Genomic DNA, 24230 nt, shown 5'->3' with positions numbered 1-24230 from the left:
TTTGTGATCATAACTGTATAAGCACGTCATTATACAAGCTTTGTATCACAGCTAAGAGGTCAACCAGGTATTTTATTTATTTATGTGATTAAAAACAAGACTCGGATGCATGTGTGACGCTCTAGATGACTTTTACTTTGAAAAGACCTTATGGGACCACACAGGAGCGGCACGCATTTTCGTTTTCACGTGAGGAACTAAAATATTAACAGTAAGTTAATCGGTTTGAGTTCATCAGCACTTTTAGAATTTGCCATGCAAGAAAACCAAATAAATGAGCTGAGTGGACATGCCTGTCATGATAATATTTAAGGCCAAATTTATTATTATAATAATACAGAGTAAGTAAGTAAGTAATTTGACACATAACACATGCACATTAATAACTACATTTTCAGTTCTCTGACCTCAGTTTTCGTCACCTTTTATAAAGTAGTAGTATGATTAATGAGGAGCAGAAAGAGATTAGCTTTTTAAACATGCAGGATGATGACTCAGAGAAGATACAGGACAGAGCCAAACTTTCAGCACTGTGCATTCACTCACAGTTACGCACTCACTCTGAAAAGAAAAAGCATGATCTCATTCCCAAGAAATTCCCAACTATCACAAATCCCACAAACAAATTCAGAAGTTTTTTTTATATGATTTTTGGGTTTTTTTTGTTTTTTTGTTTGTCTGTTTTTTTGCGTTTTCTCATAAATTTCAGTAGGCAATCGCGTTTGTATGATTCATTTAAATGTTCAGAAATAATGCACTGTGAAAGGTAAAATACTATAAACACACATATGCGATAAGGCCAGCTGTTACAATACATGTATTCAAGTCTTTTAGTTCTATAACCGACACTGACCCTTTTTAATAAATCCAGGTAGCTTTTTGAGGCGAAGAAAGGATTTTGTTAAGGCATTTGGTGCTAGTGTTTTGTTTTGTTTTGTTTTGTTTTGTTTTAGTTAACTTTTAGGGATGCAAAGAACAGGATCAAGTGAGTTTCAACAAAACAAAGCAGCTTATTAAAAAAAAGTCTCCGGTGTTTCAAAGTAAGCAGTGATGGTGACTTGCTTTTACGCAACTACCTAGAAACCAGGAAATCAATTCAATTTATTTTGCGCAAAATCACAACAGCAGTCGCCTTTAGGCTTTATATTGTAAGGCAGATACCAACATTAATCCTTTTCTTGTCTGAAGACGTATTACTTTGCTTGTTGTTCATCATCACAGTCAGAGAGAGAGCGCGACATCTTCTTGTTTCCATGATTATTCCTCCCACACACTTTTGTGTGATTTGGGGATGCTCAGTCATATAATAAAAATAATACATTTTAGATTATCTGGACTCCTGGGACAGTGTGTGACAGTCCAACAGGATTGACTTTGCTTTATCAGCTTTATTTCTGAAGCACTTTTTAAAGCAAATGTAAAACGTTTTTTAAAAACATAAAACTGATATTATTCTGTTTAGATATATTATTTTAACTAAAACTGTTGTAGGTCAAAATAAGTACAATGAAAATTAAAAACCACTCAAACTGAAAAAGGCATTAGCAGTGATAAAAAGGCAAACAATTCAAATATGTAGAGAAGAAAGAAGAAGAAATTTGAAAGAACTCACAAAATATGCACACATAAAATACCCAGGCCGGACAGTCCAATGTGTCTCGCTGACGTTGAGCAGCAGGTCCATGGTCCTGTACATTTTTACTACACATAGCTTGTGTTTGTTTGATTATTTCTTTGTTGCAACTGTTTGCTTGTCAAACAGTGTGAGTAGTTTGTTGGTGCAGCAGCATATTAAATGGGATTTTAGTAATCTGGGACAGGCTCCAGCCTCCCCCGGGTACCCTGAATTAGTCACAAAGAAGAGAATGGATAAATGGATGGATTTTAATCCGTTTATGAGGATGTGTGTTTAACAGACTTCTCTCTTTTGTTCCCTGTTTGTAGACATCATAGCTGACTTTATGTTACTGTTTAAGTAAAAGGATATAGAGGCTTCAGTTAAGAGACCACAAGAGTCAGTGTAGGTCAGGCAACTTGATTAAGATTTACTGAAACTATGAAAAAAAGGAAGAAGTCATAACTTCAGCTGCTGGCAGCAAACCAACCTCTCCTGGGACACTAGGAGTATTCTGTTAGCAAACAAACTATGAAAGCTACAACAAACACCACACTAAATGAACATACTAACAAATTATGTTAATGCAAATATTGAGAGAACTCCCTGTATATCCACCAAACCTGTGGCCAGAGGCCAGCCATGCGCTCGCTGCAGGACTAGAAACAAAAAGGACAGAATGACAGTTATGCAAAATTCACTTAACAAACAGATAAACAAATGATACTGCAAATGAAAGCGAAAACATCCTAGAATAAGCAACAGTCTGTGCTCCACTAGGCAAAAGTGTAAATTAGGCCAAACCAAAAGAGAAATGAAACAGTCCAGGACAGTGGAGGGAAGCTGCTGATCAAAACTAAAATAATGATTATTGTTATTATTATTTACTTATCTGAGATTGTCACAAAAACTAAAAATGATTTAATGTGACTGTGTCATCAAATAAAAATTTATTAAGCTAAAAGATACAAGTAAGACTACAACTCCCAGACTACAAGGCGGCTGTGTTTGGTGCTACCATCAAATAGGTATTTCCTGTTCCTGCCAATGTTATCTCATAAGTGCTACTGTGTTATTCAACAACTCGTTTTAGCTGCTGTCACTTTCTGCTGCTGCTGACTTCACTGACTGTAACTACCGCTGTAAGTCCCTAATAAGGTAAACTAACTGTCAAGCTAAATGTTTAAACGTGTGTAAAAAGAAAGTGTTGTTAATGCTTCTTCCTTCTTACATATTCGAGGTTTTTTTTCGAAATTAAAACTTAAAAACTGTATAATAAAAGTATTATAAGTTAGTAAGCGGGTAGTTTTCTCGCTATCTTTTATTTGTCGTGGAAAAACAAACAAACAAAAAACCATCGTGTCAAAAAGTGTGTTTATTTAACGTCTGCTTGCAGATGATGAGGCTGCCATGGCGGGTCCTGGCTCCGCACACAGCACCTGTAAGGAGAGCCTCCTCAGTCCCTGCAGGGCTGATGAACTTTGTCCCCGCCTGCAGCACCACCGACGCCCACTCACTGGAGCTGCTGCAGGACTTTGTGACCCGAGCCAGACGCCTGTTTGTCATGACCGGAGCGGGTCTGTCCACGGAGTCGGGCATCCCCGATTACCGATCAGAGGGCGTCGGGCTGTACGCCCGCACTGACAGACGACCCATGCAGTACGCAGAGTTTGTCCGCAGCGCAAAGTCCCGTCAGCGCTACTGGGCCAGAAACTTTGTCGGATGGCCGCAGTTTTCCTCCCACTGGCCGAACTCTGCACACAAGGCCCTGCAGCGGTGGGAGGAGAGGGGCAAGCTGCACTGGCTGGTTACGCAGAATGTAGATGCTCTTCACTCAAAGGCAGGTCAGAAGAGACTCACAGAGCTCCACGGCTGTGCCCACAGGTGAGAACGCATAAACTCACATATGCATCATAGACAATAAGCATCAATTAAGAAGTTATGGCAGTGTTACAACAATACAATACAATGTACTGTATAAATACTACTTATTTATGAGTAAAAGCCACGCACTGAGAATGCCTCGTAGGTAAAAGTTTCCAGGTGTCATTGGCAAAATGTTGGATTACTTTAGTGATGTTTTCATGTGCAATCACCACTATATTCTACAGTTCTGTGAAAAGCATTTACCCCCTTCCTGAAAAATGGACTTCACTGCCACTAATCGAGTCAATATATCATGCCACGATCCAAAGAAACTCAAGAACAGCTGAGAAACAGTCACTGACATCGATCAGTCTGTAAAGACATTGGTTTGGTGACAGTAATTAAAACACACACCCTCTGCATCACCAGGAGTTATTAGGAAATGCTGTCTGTTTGCATGTTAACTGACTAGAAGACATTTTGAGGATGAAATCTGGGCGTCCTCAGGGTCACGTGCCTTGGCTGTGGTGCCATCTCAGCACGGGAGGAGCTCCAGAGGCGATTTATATCTTTAAACCCAGAGTGGCAAGCTCAGGCAGGCACTGTGGCCCCAGATGGAGACGTCTTCTTGGAGGATGAGCAGGTCCTCCATTTCAGAGTTCCCTCCTGTGATGACTGTGGCGGGATACTGAAGCCTGAGGTCACGTTTTTTGGAGACTCCGTGAACAAAGCAACTGTGCAGTTTGTGCACGAAAGGCTGGCAGAGTCGGACGCGGTGCTCGTCATGGGGTCATCTTTACAGGTGGGTCTTGGATAAACTAGTAAACCAGTTTGTTAGCTTTCAGCACACTGTTCCTTAACTGAATACGTTGTTCCTCATTGATGTTTCTCAGGTGTACTCAGGATACAGGTTTTTACTGGCAGCGAGAGACAGGGAGATGCCGGTCGCCATCCTGAACATAGGGCCCACCCGAGCAGACCACCTGGCAGAGCTGAAAGTCAGCGGCCGCTGCGGGGAAGTGCTGTCAGTCATTCAGCTGCTCTGACTTACCGCAGCCTAAAAAGCTTGAAGAGCTCTGCTGGTTAGGTTAAAACTACCTCAGATTTATGGAAACAGTTGCTCTCCGTTGTTACACGCTGTATGCAGGTGAATGAATGTTAATAATTGTGAGCTATAAATGTGTCAGACTTGAATCCAGCTGATCTTCATACAGCAGGTTGGTGTCAGGGAGCTGAAATCCTGTCTCTGCAATCAAATGTCAACCTACCAGGAAAACAGAAAGTCTGTGCTTTGTTGTGTGATTGCTGGTTTTAGGTTGGCACAATAATGGCATGCAGGTCAAATGTGTGAAGTGAAATAATAATTTGCAGGCTTGAAGGAAAACAGAGGTACCCCATTTCCTTCCTCAAGCTCTTTTCACTTTATAGATGGACTGTATTCATGCAGAATGTCTTTTCAAGTCTTATCAAACACACAAAGCACCATCACTATATACTGACGACACCTTTGGATTCAAACGCTCTTATTCTGATAAGACAAAAAGACACAGGGTGGCTGCTCTGATGTAGATGGGAAGATGCAATATAAATGTTTATTTTCATGTTCTGCCACCAGGTCTGTTTTAAAAGGTGCAATTTGTTCTTCTTCCTTTTTTTTATTATGCAATACTCAGATGGTTAGTATTTTGATTGATTTTAAATGCTGCCGTATTCAATTTGGCAGCATTTCCATTTTTTGTGAATTGCAGTTTAAAGTAGGTTGAATTAAACTTTTTCAGGCTGGACTTTAAAGTGGCATTATGCTGTGGTTTTAAGGTTATGTAGTGGAAACTTTCTGTAATAAAATATTCAGAAAATAAGAGTTTTTGGAATTTATTATCACACTTGCAACCCGGAAATATTCATCATTAAAGAAGTTTCAAACCTTGGTGTATCAAACATGAGGGCCAGAATCAGATAACAAAGATTCCGATCCGGCCCACTGCATGACTTTTGAAAACACAAAGGGCATACAACTTTGGACTGAATGTATTTTCATAGGTTTTCATGCTAATAAAGAGCTCCCTCATGGCTATTCATACTACACCAAAGCAGTTAAGCCGTAGATAACAATGAAATTACAGAAAAGTTCTTGTATAATACAGAAATGTCTGTCTTTTATAATGTGTGCATCGTAAGAAAAAAAACATCTGAATTAAAAAACACTTTCTCTTTTCTAATTACAAGTTATTCTGAGTAATGGGCTACTGGAGCTTTCTCTGTAACATTTCTCTTTCAAATTAAGCCTGAAGAGATGTGCTGACATATTCTTCCATTAACTACAGCAGCATTTCTGTATCTGTGGAAAAACTGAGATATGCTGTAGAACTCGCGCTGCTTTTTCTGATATTAACATGTCTCAGAGATTAAATGTGTAGTTAAACTTTACACTGACTGAAAGTGGAGTTTCACTGTTGCGGTCCGCTGAAGCTCAGAGGGTGATTTATGTATGTAACATCTTTCTCTCACACTAGTCTCAACCTGAATTATGTATTGTCAGGTCATGTTGCATTATAGTCGCTATTTTCATGAGTGAGGTCAATGACAATATAGTTTATCAGTTAAAACGTTCTGATGACAACGTTTTTCCTCATGAATTTAAACACTTGAAACAGCATTATCTATACAAGGACGCAAACACACAAGCTGAAGAACAACATGCCACACACACCAATAACCCAACGGCTGTTTTGACAGTGTTTATTACGGTCATAAATAATCAAAAATAATCCACAGCATTTGCTTTAAAGACAAACTTACATCATGTTCACAGACAAACTGAGGGCAGTGTGACTATAGATTGATTAATCGTGAGATCTTTTAGGAGGTTTTGCTGCTCAAATCTCTGCTGCAGACGGAGCTTCCAGGTTTCCAGGTTAGACTTTATCTCCTCTTGGAGAGCAGCTGGGACACTGAAGGAATACAGACAACATCTGTGAGCTGCAGTATCCGGCTGCCATGTTGCTGAAGCCGTAACCACCGTGAGGGGAGTCATGGACAGACAGTTGTCGAAACTCTTAGTGTGATCAAACCAGTAAGTGACGGGGTAACCCAGTAAGAGCCCAAACACAGTGCACAGGTTCCACTCCTCACATTTCTCTCCGCCACTGAGAAGCCTCTCAACCTCGTCAAGCTGCTGCACCCCTTCCAGTAGAAGTAGTAAATCTTGTATCATGCGCTTCAGGTCTCCCCTCAGTGGGTCAGCGATGGTGGGAGTCTCCTGTGAGTGGCAGACATCAATCACAGCCACGTTGCTCCCGTCACAAAGAACCTGCTCTAGATTTGACTTGACTGTGACCGGATTAACAATGAGACCATTTCCATTTAAATCAAGCGTGAGAAGCGATTTAGACACAAGCTGGAGAGACTGTAAAGAGCTCAGATAGTGTTTCACTTGCTCTGCGCAGGCACCGTTAATATCGTACAGAACAGCAGGCTTCAACCCCAAATCTACAGCTGACACCTGTGAAGCCAGGTCCAGACTTTGAGGAGCAGAGAGGGACTTTCTACCAGCAGACAGATATTTACGAGCAGCAGCAACAAAGAGCTCTGAAACAGACATGACTGCATAAAAATCATGTCACACGAGACTGAGGAGTCAAGCAGCAGGACTAGAGATATTTCTATTTAAAGTAACTGCTTAGCTGGGAATCAAACACAAAAATTAAATGTTTGTTTAAAGGTAATCTACACTTACAAGAAAGATTTAAAAAAAACTAACAAATGGTCAAAAAAAAATAGCAAATGGTCTAACACAAGTAAACAAGACAAAAGTTTTCAAACTAAAACACGTCATAAAAACGGTTTCATGAGTTTATTTGTGTCCACTGTTTCTTCTTTGTTGGTCCAAGATGCCTAAAGGAGAAGAAACGTGTCAGTCAGAATAATCTGTAGAAAAACAGAAGTTATTCCGTGATAAATGCTTTCTGCTTTTGTTCATTAGAGGTGTGCACACAGATCACACCTCTCTCCAGCTCTAGTAAAGAAGATGACCTCACCATCATCCTGGTTGTGATGTATTTGGGTCACGCTATGTCACTGGCTGAGGAGACATCAGGTCAAAATCTGACAGATTTCTTGCAACCCAAACACCAGCTGCAAACAAGCCCAAATTCACCAGAAGATTCCTTAAAAAAAAGAAAAGAAAAAAGGTTTAAACAATCAGTGATGCTATCAACAGCAACAATACCCTTTTCAACCCTGTGGCTACAGGTTGTGCTGTGAGGGGAAACTGATCAAACATAAATTTATAAGACAACAGGTACCTATAACCTCACCCATCTATTAATTTATATTCTTCTCTTTATCCATAGCTAGGTCCTGGAGGCAGCAGCCTAAGCAGAGAAGCTCAGACTTCCCTCAGAGCTCCCTTCCCAACCACCTGCTCCGGGTGAGATGCCAAGGCTTTCCCAGGTCAGCTGAGCAATATAACCTTTCGAGCATGTCTTGGGTCTACCCCACAGCTACAGAGGCTGGCTATTTTTTTTTTAAATAAATATATGAATATATAAATATATCTTATAGGCTTAACATCATACCTAGTATATCCGGTACATGGCATTTACCTTAATCCTTGGGGAGCCAGTATTTTGGCATATTTGGTACACAGATGTTGAGAATTTTCTACCTCTGACAGATATGAACCATATATTTAAGAAAAACAAAAAAAACATCGCATGCTAATATGCAAACAATAGTAGGATCTTCCTAAATTCCGGTGTCCAGGTAATCCTACATAGCTTACAATGTGCTGCTGGGATCCAACTGTCTGAACATATTGGCCACTAAACATTGATTAACTAGCTACCCGTCATACTGTATACATTAAGCTTCCTGAGGCCCTTAGAGTAGAGACTAGACTCTCCCTAAAGTTTGACAAAGTGGTTAATCGATGAGATTAGCCCATTTCTTCTGTTCGTTGATAAACAAACTAAAAATAACTATTATGGTGCTAATATTATCATACAACTCCATTAAACTGATAATCATAATTGTAATTTTATTGTCTGTTTCTGTACTTATAGTGTAGCCTAGTGAGTGAGAGGACAAGGACAGATTCCCTCATTGGCACACCAGTGCTAACGCTAGCAACACGGCTAACCGCCCCCAAAACCCTCTTACTATCACTGCTGTCTGCTCTGTCTTACCTTCTGAAGTCGTTTCTATCTGTTGCAAACCGACAGGCCGAGCTGATCCACTCCACCACACCGGAGGAAGAGCCCTTTTTAGCGTTTGCCCCACTCATGTTGCTAACGTGCGTGCTGGGGGTAGAAAAAGACAACGGCAACGAGGGCGAAGAGTCAAGGGGGAAGGTTTTAGATGTTACACAACTACGGCGTGCGATAAAGCTCAAACCCAAACAAACGTCCTCCTCGCTCCACTCAGGACGTGCTGTTACACGACCAAAGATGTCGGCGACCAGGTACCGTCGGTTTCTGAAGCTGTGTGAGGAATGGCCCAAAGACGAGACCAAGAAAGGCCGCGACTTGGGGACCTTTCTGCGGCAGAGAGTCGCCTCTGCCTTCCGAGAAGGTGAAAATACTCAGGTAATGAATTTTAGCTGGTAGCAACACACGGACTCCCCTCTGCTGTAAACAACCGAAAGAAGCTAAGAGGACAGCTTAGTTAAAAGAGCAAGCAGCTGACAACCTAATCCAAAGCAGATTTCTGCGAACTACAAGCGAGTGACTAGTATTGAGATGTTTGAGGCACTAATGTCCATAAGTCCACCGCTGGTTTTGCAGCCGGGTCCATCTGAAATCATCCAATGAAAATTTTCTACTCAACCACCTCTGATTTAAAATTTGGACATTTATAATCATTGCTGTGAAATTTTAGCTTCATATATCAACAGATATATAAACTTGCTGGAATGGGGTAAGTGGAACACCTTTCACAAATATATCTTGAAAGGTATTTGATGTATAAAGCTAAAATTTCACAGCAGTCATTATAAATGGCCGAATTTCAAGCCGTAAAAATATTTGGGGTAAATGAGTGATAGTCGAACAGAAGATCCACAATGATTTGAGATGGAACGACCCAGCTTTGATGCGTTTTTTTTTAAATAAATCTTGAAAATAAAATAACTATCTGCGTTTGCAACCAAGTAAACAGCCTTTAATCTGTTTCTAAAACATGAAGTTTCTGAGAAGCAAACCATTTGAGCACTGTAAACCATAACATGTAAAAAATATATCTTGCCAAAACAGCTGGGATAGGCTCCAGCCCACTACCAACTCTGAACTGGATAAGTAGTAACGAAAAGGAATGGAAAAATATGGTTTTTGATAATCATAGGTGTTTGATGCCAGCAGAATCTTAGGTGCCAATAAAACCCTAGTTTATAAATAAAGGTTACACTGACTCGCTGCACCACCTTGTGGTACAAATTGGCATTACACTGATGTTTTACCCTGGCTCTAGTTGAATTTCACCTGCCATCTCTTAAACACAGTACAAGCATTATTTTGCCTTTTGATTCTGTACTGTGTGTGATCTGTCCAATAAGAATCAGATTTAAAAAATGTAACCCATAGACACAAGAGAGACGTCGGCATAGTGATTATTTATTTTTATGATGGCATAGTAGAGCACAAGTGCACATAGCATGGCAGTGCATCACACATCCTCGTGTCTTTTTCACAGAAACCAAAATGACCTGTTTGGACTTTAAAGGTTTTTTTTCCATTTAAAACATATTAAGTGAGTAAAATCACATCTTAACCACTTCAATGTTTCCCCATTAGATCTCAGATCCTGAGAAATGTGATCAGATGTACGAAAGTCTGGCACAGATTAACGGCAACATATACAGACAGCGGGTAAGTACACATGCGCACATGTGAGGTGCATTTCAACTTCATTATATCATCATACATACCATTCTTTAAGATTGTAAAGGTGTAGTTACTTTTTTTTTCCTGTGTGGAGATAATAAAGTGTGTTTACAGTTAGTACAAAGGTCTAAACAAACACACAAGGTTAATGGTTAAAAATTGTTAACCTTTAAATTTGAACCATAAAGACAGCAAGAGTTCACGTAAGATCCAGAGATCAGCAGATGTCTGTTTTGCTCCTCTGAATTACTCAGCTGTAAATAGGGAAGTTTTACTTAATATAAAAAAGATTTTAGTAGGAAGACTATTAATTTGTCACATTGCTGTAAGGGAAAATTTTTCCTTGTGCATGTGAAATGCAGAAAATGGAAGCTGACTTCTTCAAATACTGTGCACACTCCAAATTATTTGAGTACATAAATAAACTTGTATATAATATTTGACTTTTTTCATTTGGAAAGAAATTTCTGTGTAAAAACTTGTCGAAGGCTACAATAATTTTTTCTTTCTCTCTTCAGTTTCCTCGTGTGAGAGACACAAGCTTCACTGGAGTCACAGTGGAAGAGTGTAGGTTGCTTTTGTCAGGTATGGACTCGCATGTGCTGTCAATTCTCGGTTATTTACTAAACATAATGTTGTGATGAGGCCCCGGGAACTTGCTGTAACTTAGACCCGACTTTTAAATTTTACAGGAACTATGCAAAATACGGACGAGGAAAAAAAGGGTCTGTGGAAGTCGCTAATGCAGAGATTCTCTTCTAAATCACCAGAAGACATCCCAGAGAAACCTGCTGAAAAATAACTTTTTCTCCCAATCTTCTTTTCCTATATGTATAGAAATAAAATCTTATTGTTATCATTTTGGACTCATTTTTATTTATATATATATTGTAGCTTTAGAAATATTTTTGGATATATTTTGGTCCATATTGACATGACAGCATCACACAAATTTGTTGGCTGCACATCTGAGTCTCCTGTTCCTCCACATCCCAAAGATGCCATATTAGACTGAGATCTGGTGACTATGGAGGCCATTTGAGTTCAGTGTACTCACTTCCATATGCAAGAATCCAGTTTGAGATGATTTGAGTTTGCGATGAGATACATCATCCTCCTGAGACATGCTTTAATGCCATTCACACCTCATTCTGAACATCATCTGAATGTTGCAGCAGAAATTGAGGCCTATCAGAAAGGCAACATTTTCCAGTCTTGTTCAGTTTTAGTGAACATGAACTGTAGCCTCAGTTTGCTGTTCTTAGCTGAAAGAAGTAGCAAGCAGTGTGGTCTTCTGCTGCTGTAGGTCAGCTGCTGCAAGTTTTGTGAATATTCGCTGGTTGAATGTTGTTGAATCAAACTAAATATTTTTATAAGCCTTCACTGGCTGTGTGGTGGAAATAACCCACAGTCATCAGTTTGTAACACCAGTGTTATTTTACAGTCTTAACAGATTACAGGACTCAATTTCCTGGAGTTTTTCTATTTGGTCAGACTTGAATTTTTTACATATGATAAGAAATTTTACATTTAAACAAGTCTATAGAAACAATGTTTAAAAATAACAAAAAAACATTTGGTCTACATCACGGCCGTGAGTTGCCTTATCAAGCAGGATTTAATCAGTTAAGCTTGTGTCTGTTTGAGAAATGCACCTGACTGTTAATTCAAATTATTTACTTGCAAAGCAAACATGTTTCATGGACTAGTTTACACACAGTTTTATTATAAATTCACACTTTGAACATCACTTATTTAAGAAAAAAAATGGCAAAAACTTTCAGTTTTAAACTGAACCACCAAAACTCCACATGATGGGGCGACTTAACTAATTTCAATGTATTCACATATTCTGATCATATTAGAGTTTTTCCTGTTAGTAATGAGATTTCTGACAATGCACTGAAATTCTTAAGGGATTTTTTTTAAAGGAACAAAATAAATGTATTAGAAGCAGGCTGTTATACAGTATCTAAGCAGATAAAATAATGCTTGCTCAGATCTAAAGTACTGCAGATGTTAAAGAGGATACCACTATTTAGAAATGTCGTCTTTATTTATTTTTCTTCTTTTTATTTTGGGCAACATATACGCAAGTATTAGTAAGTCTGTGACCAGCCAACAAGATCATGACAAAGCAGCTGGTAAAGTCAAAAGTGAGACTGACCAATTTTTTTTTATTAGTATTATTATTTTTTTTAATAACATTGTGTATGTGATTCAGAATGTAAGTATGTTCCTCAAAACACACAGTCACGATCCCTACTCTTCTTTTTCCTCTGGGTTGTCTCTCCATATGCAGTAGTTGAGGCTGGTTGCAAGGCACAGCCAGCCCAGATAGGGTGCCAAGAGCATCGTGGCGGTGCGGCTGATGGGATACCAGGACATCATGGTGGCTCCGACAGTCCCCGTGAGAAGCACAATCTCAACGAGGGACTAAAAAGAACAGAAAGAGGGCATGTCAGTGATAGCGATGTATACAACTACGCTGCCATAACCCTAATTATTGGTGTCCAAATAAAAAAAGTACAGTTTTAAGGTGTTAAATTTACCCATTTCAGCTTGTGTGCACCAAAGAAAATGGGAGTCCAGGCCCAATTCAGAGCTAGCTGTGTCCCATAAAGCCCGAGTGGAACTAGTGCATCATCAGTAAAACCTCCAAGCTCCTTCCACACCAGGTATGAACCATAGCTGGAAGAGAAAGACAAAAACAATTCACACAGATCATTAAGATAAGGAGGTTGCTTCACAGATAATGCAGAAATCAGTCACAATGTGCTTACCCCATGCCTGTGTACAGACACGTCCACACTACGGGGAATGCTTTGTTTGGTGGGCGCCATGATGGTTTCTTCAGGGTTGGGTACCAGGTATCTACCTCTTTGCGTGTAAGATAACCACCGTAGAGCCCTCCCAGGTGTGGCAGGGCAGTGAACCCAGCTATTTGCAGCCACATTTTCTGAGATAAGAAAAAGACAGCCGTTTAACTTCCACTAAGGGTGGATATTCATAGGTATAAGTAGCAAATTTTTCTGCCTAATGCGTCTGCTGTCCCATGACTGACTAAACAGGATTTGCAGTAACAAAAAACGTGAGGATTTTGCTATGCGGACATCCCCGATCAGTTTAGTTTAAGACTTCTTTTTCTTTTTAAACCAGTTTTTTAAATTTTAAGGCAGGCATCGGGCATATGTCAATTTCTCTGTTAAAAATTACATTTAATAACTAACAGAAGCATGGCATCATTCAATTTGTGCAGACCAAATGGCCAGCCCTGTTACAGTTCAGCACAATAATAAAAACTCACACCACATAAATAAAAGCTTATACTTCATAACCAACCAAAATGGCTTCAACACATTAAAGACATGCTACATATTTAAGAGTCAATACATCATTACACAACTGACGTTAAATCAAAATACCACTGCTGTAAAGACCACTTTAAATCCTTAGCCAAAGCAACTATCAACTAACATTACAAGGTTGAACCATTTCAGCTTAATTACACCCCAGAGAGTTAACCAAACATACTCCATATTCACACTGGGCTCTTTGCACTCATTAGCCTCAGAAATACAAACTGTGGGCTTTTTTTTTTTAAGGTAGCATTCCAGTTTTTAATCAGTTATCAATGCATGGAAATGGCTCAAACAGTTTGTGCACTGTTACAGAGTATTTGCTGGCCAGAAATAACAGGTCTTACGGGGGATACATGTAAACAAGATTTACCTTGATACAGTTAAGGTTAATAGTCAGTGTTACCTTTACTGCTATTTTTAACCATCATTTAAGAATTAAAAATGTATGTACTCAAGCTTAAATATACAAGTAAACGTATTCCTTTCCCTTAACATAATCCCAAAACCTTTTTATGTTAATAAGCAGGAAAAGAACAATACCCGCATGAGTCTAATGTCGCTTTCATTTTCTTTCTTACAGCAACGTTACAAAAACACGTGCCTTTTACTATAAATTTAAGCACGTTTGCTGTTGTTCTAGCGCAGCAGTGAAACATGCTAAGTTAACGCTAATTAATTTTTCTTTTTCGTGTTCGTGCTCCCAAACATTACGTGCGCTGACTTTCTGAAGTCACGCCGCGCTTCAGTGACTCTAGGTCAGGGGTCTGCAACCTTTAACACCCAAAGAGCCATTTGGACGCGATTTCCATGCAAAAGAAAACACTGGGAGCCGCAAATACTTTTTGACATGAAGATAACACTGTATACATTGTTTGTTTGTTTTTTACCTTTATGCTTTGTGTAAACAACTAAGGCGTGTTGCTTGAATCCATGAAGTGCTAGAGAGAAAATTAAATTTTATTTATGTTATTAACACATTTTGAACTCTTAAAGAAATATAACAAAAGGAAAGACACCCAGCTGAACTAAAATGATCTATGTAGCAAACAAAAACTGTTGTGAGCCGCCACCTTTATATCGCCTTTGGGCTTTTGGAGCCTTGACCTGACTTTTAAAAAAAAAAATTGGAAAAAAAGCACTATGCTGCTAAAAAATGAAAAATAGATGTTTGCAAAATTCAGCCTAAATATGTATTTTATCTGATTAATGTGTGTGGCGGGGCGTGGTCTGCAGCGCCGCTGCAGGGGAGGCGGACGCCGCTGTTATGCAAACAGCATCGGTTCTGCCGTACGGGCTGTACGAAGTCACTTTCATCTTCACGCAGGAGTGTAAGCTGTCATCTGTGAGGCGTGAGCGGTGTTTGTTTTTAACATAGTTCACGGTGGAAAACAGCTGCTGACATAATGTGGATCCGAAGATCCATAATTCGCTTACCTGGGGTTGAAAGTCTCGATAAAGGCACGGCGTTTCGGCAGGTATATCGGCTTCCGCAAGTGTGACGCTTATTTTGAACGATTAAAAAAATAATAGAATATAATTTTATTTTTTTATTTCAATATCACAATAATCTTCCAATTTAGAACTACAAGTTAAAAAAAGAGCTAACATAAATAAAATACACTTCAGCTAATTACTAAAAAAAAAAAAAAAAAATTCCCAAACCACGCGGAGCCGCACTAAAAGGACTAAAGAGCCGCAGGTTGCCGACCCCTGCTCTAGGTCAAGGTTTGGCGGCGCAAAGTTGCGTTAAAGCTAATATTTATAATTATAATATGTCAGGTCACGAGCAGACATAGCTTAACTTCTTACCTCACTCAGTGAGCAGCAGCGTACAGTATGAATGTCGTATCGAGGACTGAACCTACAAACTTACAGCCAAATCTTGCACACTGTTGTGCTGTAATATTGTTTGTTGAGTGGGCAGGGCCACCTTATCGGAGCAGTCAGAAACACTCCCCTGACACTCCCTGGATAACGAGTGCTACTCGCTCTACTGAGCCAAACAATGTCACGTCGGAGCGTGGTTACCAACGATTGGTCACGAGGATAACATCAGGAGTTACTTAACGGTCGAAAAAACCGGTTGTTAGCTAAATAAATGTGTTGCACAACGCCTCGGTGACACAAATGTTTAAAGAAAACGCAAAAAACGTATTCGCTCACTGCTTTGTTTGTTGTCTTGTGTCCTTTTTGCAGAGGAAGCGCACGAAGCTTGTTATGTGACAGCAAAGATTACAAAAACGTCAAGATAGTTACCCTCCGTGTCGTATGGCAGGCGTTACAGTGCTTTCCTTTCCTGTTCCAACAGCTTGTTTCCGCCACCGAAAAAACTTCCCCAAAATTATGACTTATGGGTAAGTCATAATGTTGGGACATTATTGCTTTAGGTAGCTCAATATTTAAACTTACTAACTGAAATTTTGGGGGAAATAAGTTCATATTTCTAGTTATTAAGTGAAAATGTTTAGACAACTTAAAATGTCATCTATTCCCAACAGCAGGGGTGTCAAACATACGGCTGGGGGGCTAGAATCAGCCAGGATCCAATCCAGCCCACTGAATGGCTTTGGAAACATTTGAAACATTTTACTGTTTCCCCTCGTGTTCTGCCCGATGGCAATTCACATTGCACTGAAGTAATCAATTATAGATTTCTGTAATTTTACACATTTACTTTATTTACAATTTAAGCCCAGTCATGCTGACATGACAGACTTGTTTCATTTACTATGACAGAATTTCTTTGTAATGTAGAAAAAATGAAAAATACCATTAAAATTGTTCTTCTTTGTTTTATGTTAAAATGTTGCAGAGATTAATTATGTAGTTAAACTATTTTACACTGACAGAAATAGGAGTTTCACGAATCCTGCCCATATAAGATCAAAGTGAGCTGGATGTGGCCCACAGTGTAAAATGAGTTTTACATCCCTGCTTTATGAACTATACAAACTTATTTCTATTAGTTTTCTTACCTTTTTTTGTTTGTTTGTTTGTTTGTTTGTTTTGTACAGTTTAGGCTTGGAGGATAGTCATAGCCTGTTCCAGCTGTCACAGGGAAGAGCCAGGCCTAACTCATAGATTCAGGTTACCATTCACACTACAGTCAGTCTATTTATTTATTTATTTTTATCTATTTAAGCTTGAATTTGTCCACCTGTCACACAGCAATGCATAGCAGACTTTATATTTCTAATACTTACTGGTGGAGTACGCATGAGAAATAACAACAGTGGAGTTAAGGAAATACCTTTCCCAGCCCTCCTTATTCACATCACAATAATGTTCAGTAGCCAAATACAGTTATGTCTTCATCTGTGCAGCTCTTGCAACACTACTTGTCTGTCTTCAAACCTCGTGTGTCAGGTAAGGAAACAGATGCCAGTGTTGAGATCCAGTTGCATGAGCAGATTTCTGAGAGAGTGCAGAGAACTTCCTCTTTATGTTTGAAGCAATGACTGTAGAAAACAGAATGAAAAGCTGTGAAACTTGTGTAGATACAGTTAAAAGTCCAACATTTCTACTTATGTTTGTTTGTGGTGAGCAGCAGATCAAAAAGTTTAGGATTATAAATGGCTTCAAGTGCACATTCAGGCCTGTGAGACTCATTCAAACATTTTCACTTGTTACCTCACTTTTCCCGGACACACTTGCGTCTGCACATACTTTGTCAGTCAAAAACACTGTTAAACACAGTTGCAACATATGCACAGTTAACTTGTTGGTTTGTGTCAAATAGTCTTGAGGGTGGAGTGTGCAGTGATTGAGTCCTCTTCTACTTTATAGTGGAAGGTGTAAAACTGTCCCTATATTGAAAGTCCTATTTATGTGATCATTAGTATGATTGTGATGTTTGCTATTTTATTTAAAGAAACTCAGTCATTCTCTTTAACTACCCCAGTTTCAGACAAGCTGGCAGGCTGTGTAAAATGTAAACAGAATGCAATGATTTGAAAACTTCATAAATCCATATCTTATTCACAATAGAACATAGAAAACACAAAACATTTCTAAACTGAGAACATGTACAATTCTAAGACAAAATAAGGTCATTTTGCATCTGATGGTAGCAACACGTCTGAAAAAACTTGGGACTGGGCCATGTTTACACTGCGGTGACAACAGTCTGTAAACATCTGGGAACAGAGGAAACCAGCTGCTGGACTTTTGGGAGAGGAATGTTGTCTTGTTCTTTTCTGATAGAGGATTTTAGCTGCTCAGCAGTCCTGGGTCTTCTTTGTTGTAGCTTTTACTTTCATGATGTGCCAAAGTTGGTGAAAGGTCTGGACTGCAGTCAGACCAGTACAGCGCTCAGATTCTTCTACTGTGAAGCCTTGCTTTTGTAATAGATGTAGCATGCGGTTTACCACTGTCTTCCTCACATGTACATAACTTTGCTAAAAAAAAATGTCCTCTGCATGGGAGCATATATTGCTCTCAAAACTCTATATACCCTTCAGCATTTAAGCTGCCTTTTCAGATGTGCAAGCTGCTAATTCTATAGGAACCAAAAGAGATACAGGCTTTTGAACTGAGTGTTGATAACAGGCTGGATGGTCCAGAGGCAATTTTTGCCCATTTTTGCCAAAACATTTCACGTTTCAATTTGTCTCCCCACAGAACAGTTCTCCACTTTAATGCTTCAGTTATTAAAACAAACAAACAAACAAAAAATGTTGCCTCACAGAAGACAGAAGCATTTCTGGATTATGCTCACACATGGCTTTTTCATTGCATCATATGGCTTTAAAATACAGTTTGTGGATGGCACGTTGAAGCACGGTGAACTGTGTTCAGTCAGTGATTTCTTAAAGTGTTCTTGAGCCAATGCAGTGATTTCCATGATACAATCATGATTTTTTTTAAATGCAGTGCTGTCTGAAGATCACAGACATCCAATATTGATTTTGCACAAAGAGAATCGCCATTCTCAAAGGGCTGCCTGTCATGACTGCTCTTCATCCTCAGGCCTGTTTGCATTGGTCTTGCAACATGTGCAGTAGAACCTAAACAAGTAGAGGAACATTATGTTCAGTGATGAGTCCAGATTCTGCCTACGGCAGCTGGATTGTATGGTCAAAGTGTGGGGAAGATGCAAAAAACACTATGCTGGTTGCTCCCCCGATAAGGTAGCAGCTTTTGATGGAGGCGGTGTGATGGTGTGAGGATACATCTCCTCTACTGGAAAATTATTGGAGGCAATCTTGATAAAGAGATATCAAGATAAGATTCTGCAACCAGTGGTAAACCCATATTACCACAATCTGAGAGACTATTGCCAGAATTTGGAGTGGAGAGAATAGAAGCTGACTTGCAATAAATACTGGTGGAAGAATGGGATATCATCCCACAGCAGTGTGTGACTGAGCTGTTGACCAGCATGAGGAAAGGGGTCTGGCTGCCGTGTCTGTGTATGGTTGTTCCACATGCTACTGAGACCCCTGATTGTTAAATAATTAAATTGTTAAATTGCCAACATGTCCTGTTTCTTAAGACTTAAATCATCATCAAATAAACCTTTTACGGACTTTTTTCAGTTTTAGTCCTTTTAGACATCAGTACTGCTTTGATGTTGTAGCTCATATCCATTTAAATCTTATTTAATCAATAGACACTTTACAGTTAAGCTGGGAGCAGGGTTTTAATAGTTTTGCAATTTTCATTAGTTTTTATTTTTATTTAGTTTTGACTTCAGATTTTCAATTTTATATCAGTTTTAATTAGTTTTTACCAATTGTTTGCTAGTTTAGTTTAGTTTTTATTTTTTGAAAATCCTTAGTTTCAGTTTAGTTTTGATTAGTTTCAGTTATAGTTTTAGTTGTGTTTGCAATAATTAAGTGTAACAAAATCCCAGTTTCATCATATCAGTCATTCTCTTCTGCTTATCCTTGGGTATGTTGCTCTTCCAGCTACCATACCCTGCACCCTGGACAGGTCGCCTGTCTGTCGCAGGGCTAACATGCAGAGACAGACAACTCACATTCCCACCTATGGGTTCTTTAAATAAATAAATAAAGGCAGATGAACAACCATTGATACCAGGCAACTATAAAACGTATATCTTGGCCCCAATGAGACTATTAACTCTTGCAGCACCGGGTGTTCGTAATTTTGGTTCAAGTGAATTGATAAACTTTTTGAAGGTAATTGACTCACACAGTTGTGTAGATATCCCAGTCCTGTTGTCTCAGGATGCATCACGCTGCCTTGCCTGGGGTTAGCTTCTGTTTTCTGGGGATGAGGGTTGAGTGTGCTCCCTTACCTTCTCAAGGTAAGCTAGGTTAGCCTTCTTGTGTGAGCTTTTCAAGTGCACTTTAAGGTTTGTGGGATTTTTTTCCCTTTAGAAATGTCCCTCATAATTTGTCTGTTTCCACTACAAGATACTTGCCTTATCCAAAACACAGTCATATTCAAAGTAATCCCAAATTGGACTCTGGCGCTTTCTTCCGACTTTTCCTGACATGATTCTGCGCGTGGATGGAGCAGCAACACAGACGACTCGACTAACGTACTTGCCACCTGCTGGCATAATGAGACACAGCAAGAAAAAAATCTGGAAACTAAACTTCATTTTCACCCTTGACTATTGTATGACACGCACACATCAACGAAAACTAAACACATTTTTGCTATAAATTCAGTTAATTTTAGTTAGTTTTGTGAACACTCATTCCAGTTTTAGTTAGTTTTCCTTTTTTTTTATTTTTTATTTCCGTTAACAAAAATGTTTTTTCACTTCTAGTTTTCGTTATTTCGTTAGTTTTCCTTAACGATAATAACCTTGGCTGGGAGACACATCATCCCGACATACTGCACTCTCAGGTGGAGTCCTTTAGGGGTCCATTCTTGGCCCACTCATTTTTTAAACTTAAATACCTCCTCTAAAGGCCTTACTGGACTAGGTAGCACTTCATAATAATGTCACACTATTAAGCATTAGTAAGGTAAGATATTAGCTAATTATCATATCATTAGCGTATTATAATTACTCCTCCTTAGTGTGTCATTTATAAATACAGATAACCCAGCTTCTCTGAAATTGGGGTTGTATTTAAAGAGAATGCCTGCATTTCTTTAAATGAAAACCACACACATCACAATCATACCAATAATGACTTAAACAGGGCATCAACTATAGAAACAGTAGAAGAGTACTGCATCACTGCACACACCATCTTCAAGACACAACCCAAACAAGTTAACTGTGCATACACTAACTGCATACATAAACAGTGTTTTCACAGACAAAGTGTGTGCAATAGTAACTTAAAACTTGCAAAATGCATCTGCTTGATTGATTATTTATTTCATGCCGCTTAGTTGACAACATAGGTTAAGAATGTTTTTTTTCTTATGGAGGAGGGGAGAAAGAAAACACACACACACACACACACACACACACACACACACACACACACACACTACCAGTCAAAAGTTTGGACACCTTCTCATTTAATGGTTTTTCTTTATTTTTCCAACTTTCTACATACATACAGAAGACATCAAATATATGAAGCAAGATATATGAAAATGTGTAGTGTCAATGGAAAATTGTACTTAGTAGTCAGTATAGTCTTTTAATGATATAAGTTTGCATATGGTAGAATACTGCATGTAATCATTTGTGTTTAGAAGTATATAGTTGGTGGCATATTGAAAGAATGTCTCATCCTAGGAGGTCTGTAACATTCCAGGGTGTTCTGGCGTTCACCCCCACATCCTAGGAGGATGGGAAAAGGTTGTACCTTGTCTTATTGTTTTACGGTAGGATTAACGTAGCTATGTCAGTTTTAGTCTAAGTGCCTTTTTTACATATAGATGAACTGTTGGATTTTCCAGACCAGCAGGTTAAGGGAAGTCGTTTATGGGGTCACACTCTGACACACACACACACACACACACACACACACACACACACACACACACACACACACACACACACACACACACACACACACACACACACACACACACACACACACGTACACGTACACCTCCACATTCCAATGTAAGGAACAAGCACCCACTGAAGTATAAATAAAGACCGGGGCAGTCTCTCAGGGCAAATCTTGGAGCCTCACTCTTGGTGTGTGAGCTCTGGAGGCTGCCCTTGCTAGCAAGAAAATCTGTGTGTTTCTCCTCTCTGATTCTCTTCTGAAGAAGTGTTTTAGAATATATCTCTTAACATTATTTGGTTCTTCGTAGCCGGATCAGAAAACATCAGAACTGTTATCTGTGACTCTGTTCCAAGATCCAGCACTGATTCCTGAAGCCGTGGGAAGCCAGCACCGAAGTCTGTCGACAGCCCTCTTAGACGAGGAGAGAGCCCCAGGACGTTAATTCGGGTCTGGGCCGGTAGCCTGGTCCACGGCGGTGGGATTCAGTCTGATGATCCGAACCACCAGTGAGACGTCCGAGGGTGAGAAACACTATTTTGGTATATAAAACGGCCGCAAAGGTTTAAAGTAACAAGATAAAATAGGTTGGGTTCGCCGAAAGGAACTGAATTAGACTTAGGTTTTAGAGGTAGCCGAAATTACTTCGTGACAACTTAGTGCGCAAATGTCTATGTGTATGTATGTGTCTGGAAGTAAGTTGATTTTACAGCACAACACGCTGCTGAACTACTTCCATTTTTGTTTTCTTTGCTGAGGCTCACATACTGGTGACAAAGGAGAACGGTTGAGTTTCATCTCATAAAACTGATACCGCTTCACCGTTAGGGTGAAGTTGAAGGCCGTATCAGTAAACCACTCTGAAGTCAAGCATGCCAGCGACAGCCCAGCAAAATCTTTGAAAATAGAGAATAAACAAGTAAAATTAACACCTGATGAGAAATGGTTAGAAAAACAACAAGCCGGAGCAGGTAAAATCAGTGCAAATAGGTGGAGAAATCCACAAAAAGCAAAAAAACGCAGATTCTTTAGATTGCCCTGATCAACAACAGCCGGTGCTCCAGACCATTAATTTAACCAGTTGTTAATAGTAATCTGCATTAAGCTTAGGGTTGCTCAAATTCAGTACAATGACATATGAAGTAAAATAGGTAAATATTTAAACTAATGACGTGCATAGAGGCACTTGACCTGTTTGAAAGACTGTCGTCTTGGTTCAGATATAGAGCACACCTATGAAAACAACTAATATGCTGAACCCTGTATGAAACAGCTGAAAACTACATGATGGAGAAGCTGAATTGAATATGAAACCACTGTGAGGTTGCGTTGCGGTCTCTTCTGAGCTGATGAGCAAGCTACACATTATCAGATCGAGATCTGGTTGAGAACTCATAAAAGAGAGGGAAACGAAACTATGATAACTATGATAACTGGAGTGTGCAGTGTTTCCGTGAGCAGTTTTCCTGTATCTTGACTCATGTGTGTGGAGTGTTCATAGCATCAGCATTATGTTTCTGTTTATTTGTTTTGTTGGGTTGAAAAATAATTAAATAAACTTGTGATCATACTTATGGATCACCATGGCACATGCCATTGGCCATATGATTTAGTTACGCAGATGAAAAAAGTGAGTGTGAATGTGTCTGACGTCACAGTGTTTTTGTGCGCTGTGAGAGCGGTGATTCTGCAGGTCACCAGCTATTGTAAAAAAAAAAAAAAAAAAAAAAAAAAGAGTGAAAAAGAGACAAAATTTACATTGTAGATGAAAAATAATCATAGGAAAAAGGTTTTGTGTTGATCAGCCAAGAACAACTACAATCTCATTTTCTGCTTTTAAGAAAGGACTGTTCACAAAAACACAGTGAGAGTAGGTAGAACACAGAGCTGCTGTTGCTGGTGTTTAATGTGGGAAATCAAAATTTGGGTTAGCAAACCTGGGAAAAACAAAACTAACTGCTTAAGTGGTAAAATTGTGAAGGAGTCTGAAACACTGCAAAAAGAAACATACAAAATCACACACACAAGCAGAACATGCATTAACCCTACTAACACTTCCAAACACAAGAGAACTCATGAAGATTAGACAACATCTTAAGCATGTGAGTCTGTTTACCATCTTGTCCAAGTCACTTAGTGTGATGAGAAGTGGTGCAAAGATCAGTGGACTCATAGCACATCAGTTACAAAATGATTAAATAATAGCAGAGAAATGTGTAGGAAAGGCAGCTTTAAGAACATGCTCTGCTGAATATGCAACTCCACAGACATGCATTAAACCTGCCTAATAAAACACACACATGCAATGAAAATTAGCTTGTTATCTCTCATCAGTGTTAAAATAGGGTAGATGTAACAGACACTTGTTATCAAATGCTGAATTTATCCAATGCAAAAAATTGACTCTCTAGGTTGCAGGACAACAGTTTAACTTTTGTGGGAAAAAAGATTCTGGTTTGACCAACCAGTGATCAGACAATAAATTTAGTTGTTACTATAGTAAATTGGGAGATGCTTTCTGCCTGACTGATGCAGCACAAGTAATTTACTGTATGAGGGAAATTCTATTTTTGTGATAACATTTTGAACATGCATTTCTGTTGTCCTGTCATCT

General features: G+C 39.2%; 5 protein-coding genes across 11 annotated transcripts; 2 read left to right on the top strand and 3 right to left on the bottom strand.

The window, feature by feature from the left end:
• Positions 1-2664: 2664 nt before the first annotated feature.
• sirt4 (sirtuin 4) lies at positions 2665-5352 on the top strand. Of its 2 annotated transcripts, none has more exons than XM_006783288.3 (4): positions 2665-2773; positions 3012-3499; positions 3989-4283; positions 4375-5351. In XM_006783288.3, the coding sequence occupies exons 2-4, from the start codon at positions 3012-3014 to the stop codon at positions 4525-4527; spliced, it is 936 nt and encodes a 311-aa protein (XP_006783351.1). In that variant the 5' UTR covers positions 2665-2773; the 3' UTR covers positions 4528-5351. The 2 variants fall into 2 exon arrangements, with proteins under 2 accessions (XP_006783351.1, XP_006783352.1); XM_006783289.3 differs by having other exon boundaries at positions 2668-2757; positions 4375-5352.
• An 852-nt stretch (positions 5353-6204) lies between these two features.
• Positions 6205-7091, bottom strand: c5h1orf74 (chromosome 5 C1orf74 homolog). The gene has a single exon (XM_006783290.3). It carries the CDS (start codon positions 7080-7082, stop codon positions 6288-6290), a length of 795 nt encoding a protein of 264 aa, XP_006783353.1. The 5' UTR covers positions 7083-7091; the 3' UTR covers positions 6205-6287.
• A 146-nt stretch (positions 7092-7237) lies between these two features.
• Positions 7238-8855, bottom strand: tomm6 (translocase of outer mitochondrial membrane 6 homolog (yeast)). The gene is made up of 3 exons (XM_006783292.3): positions 8668-8855; positions 7519-7647; positions 7238-7375 (listed from the first exon to the last, which is right to left on the bottom strand). The coding sequence occupies exons 1-2, from the start codon at positions 8763-8765 to the stop codon at positions 7551-7553; spliced, it is 195 nt and encodes a 64-aa protein (XP_006783355.1). The 5' UTR covers positions 8766-8855; the 3' UTR covers positions 7238-7375; positions 7519-7550.
• An 8-nt stretch (positions 8856-8863) lies between these two features.
• uqcc2 (ubiquinol-cytochrome c reductase complex assembly factor 2) lies at positions 8864-11218 on the top strand. The gene is made up of 4 exons (XM_006783291.3): positions 8864-9066; positions 10270-10344; positions 10878-10944; positions 11052-11218. The coding sequence occupies exons 1-4, from the start codon at positions 8929-8931 to the stop codon at positions 11159-11161; spliced, it is 390 nt and encodes a 129-aa protein (XP_006783354.2). The 5' UTR covers positions 8864-8928; the 3' UTR covers positions 11162-11218.
• Positions 11219-12064: 846 nt separating this feature from the next.
• tspo (translocator protein) lies at positions 12065-15968 on the bottom strand. 6 transcript variants are annotated; one of them, XM_087840798.1, is made up of 6 exons: positions 15531-15841; positions 15156-15222; positions 14609-14659; positions 13143-13318; positions 12912-13050; positions 12065-12795 (listed from the first exon to the last, which is right to left on the bottom strand). In XM_087840798.1, exons 4-6 carry the CDS (start codon positions 13313-13315, stop codon positions 12622-12624), a joined length of 486 nt encoding a protein of 161 aa, XP_087696924.1. In that variant the 5' UTR covers positions 13316-13318; positions 14609-14659; positions 15156-15222; positions 15531-15841; the 3' UTR covers positions 12065-12621. The 6 variants fall into 6 exon arrangements, with proteins under 6 accessions (XP_087696924.1, XP_087696925.1, XP_087696926.1 ...); XM_087840799.1 differs by lacking the exons at positions 15156-15222; positions 15531-15841 and adding an exon at positions 15885-15951; XM_087840800.1 differs by lacking the exon at positions 14609-14659 and having other exon boundaries at positions 15531-15842.
• Positions 15969-24230: the final 8262 nt, after the last annotated feature.

The sequence above is a fragment of the Neolamprologus brichardi genome, chromosome 5, assembly GCF_056152115.1.
Source record: "Neolamprologus brichardi isolate AB-2024 chromosome 5, ASM5615211v1, whole genome shotgun sequence".
Lineage (NCBI taxonomy): Eukaryota > Metazoa > Chordata > Actinopteri > Cichliformes > Cichlidae > Neolamprologus > Neolamprologus brichardi.
The sequence above is the reverse complement of the archived record's forward strand: the minus strand, read 5'-3'. Positions and strand labels throughout refer to the sequence as shown.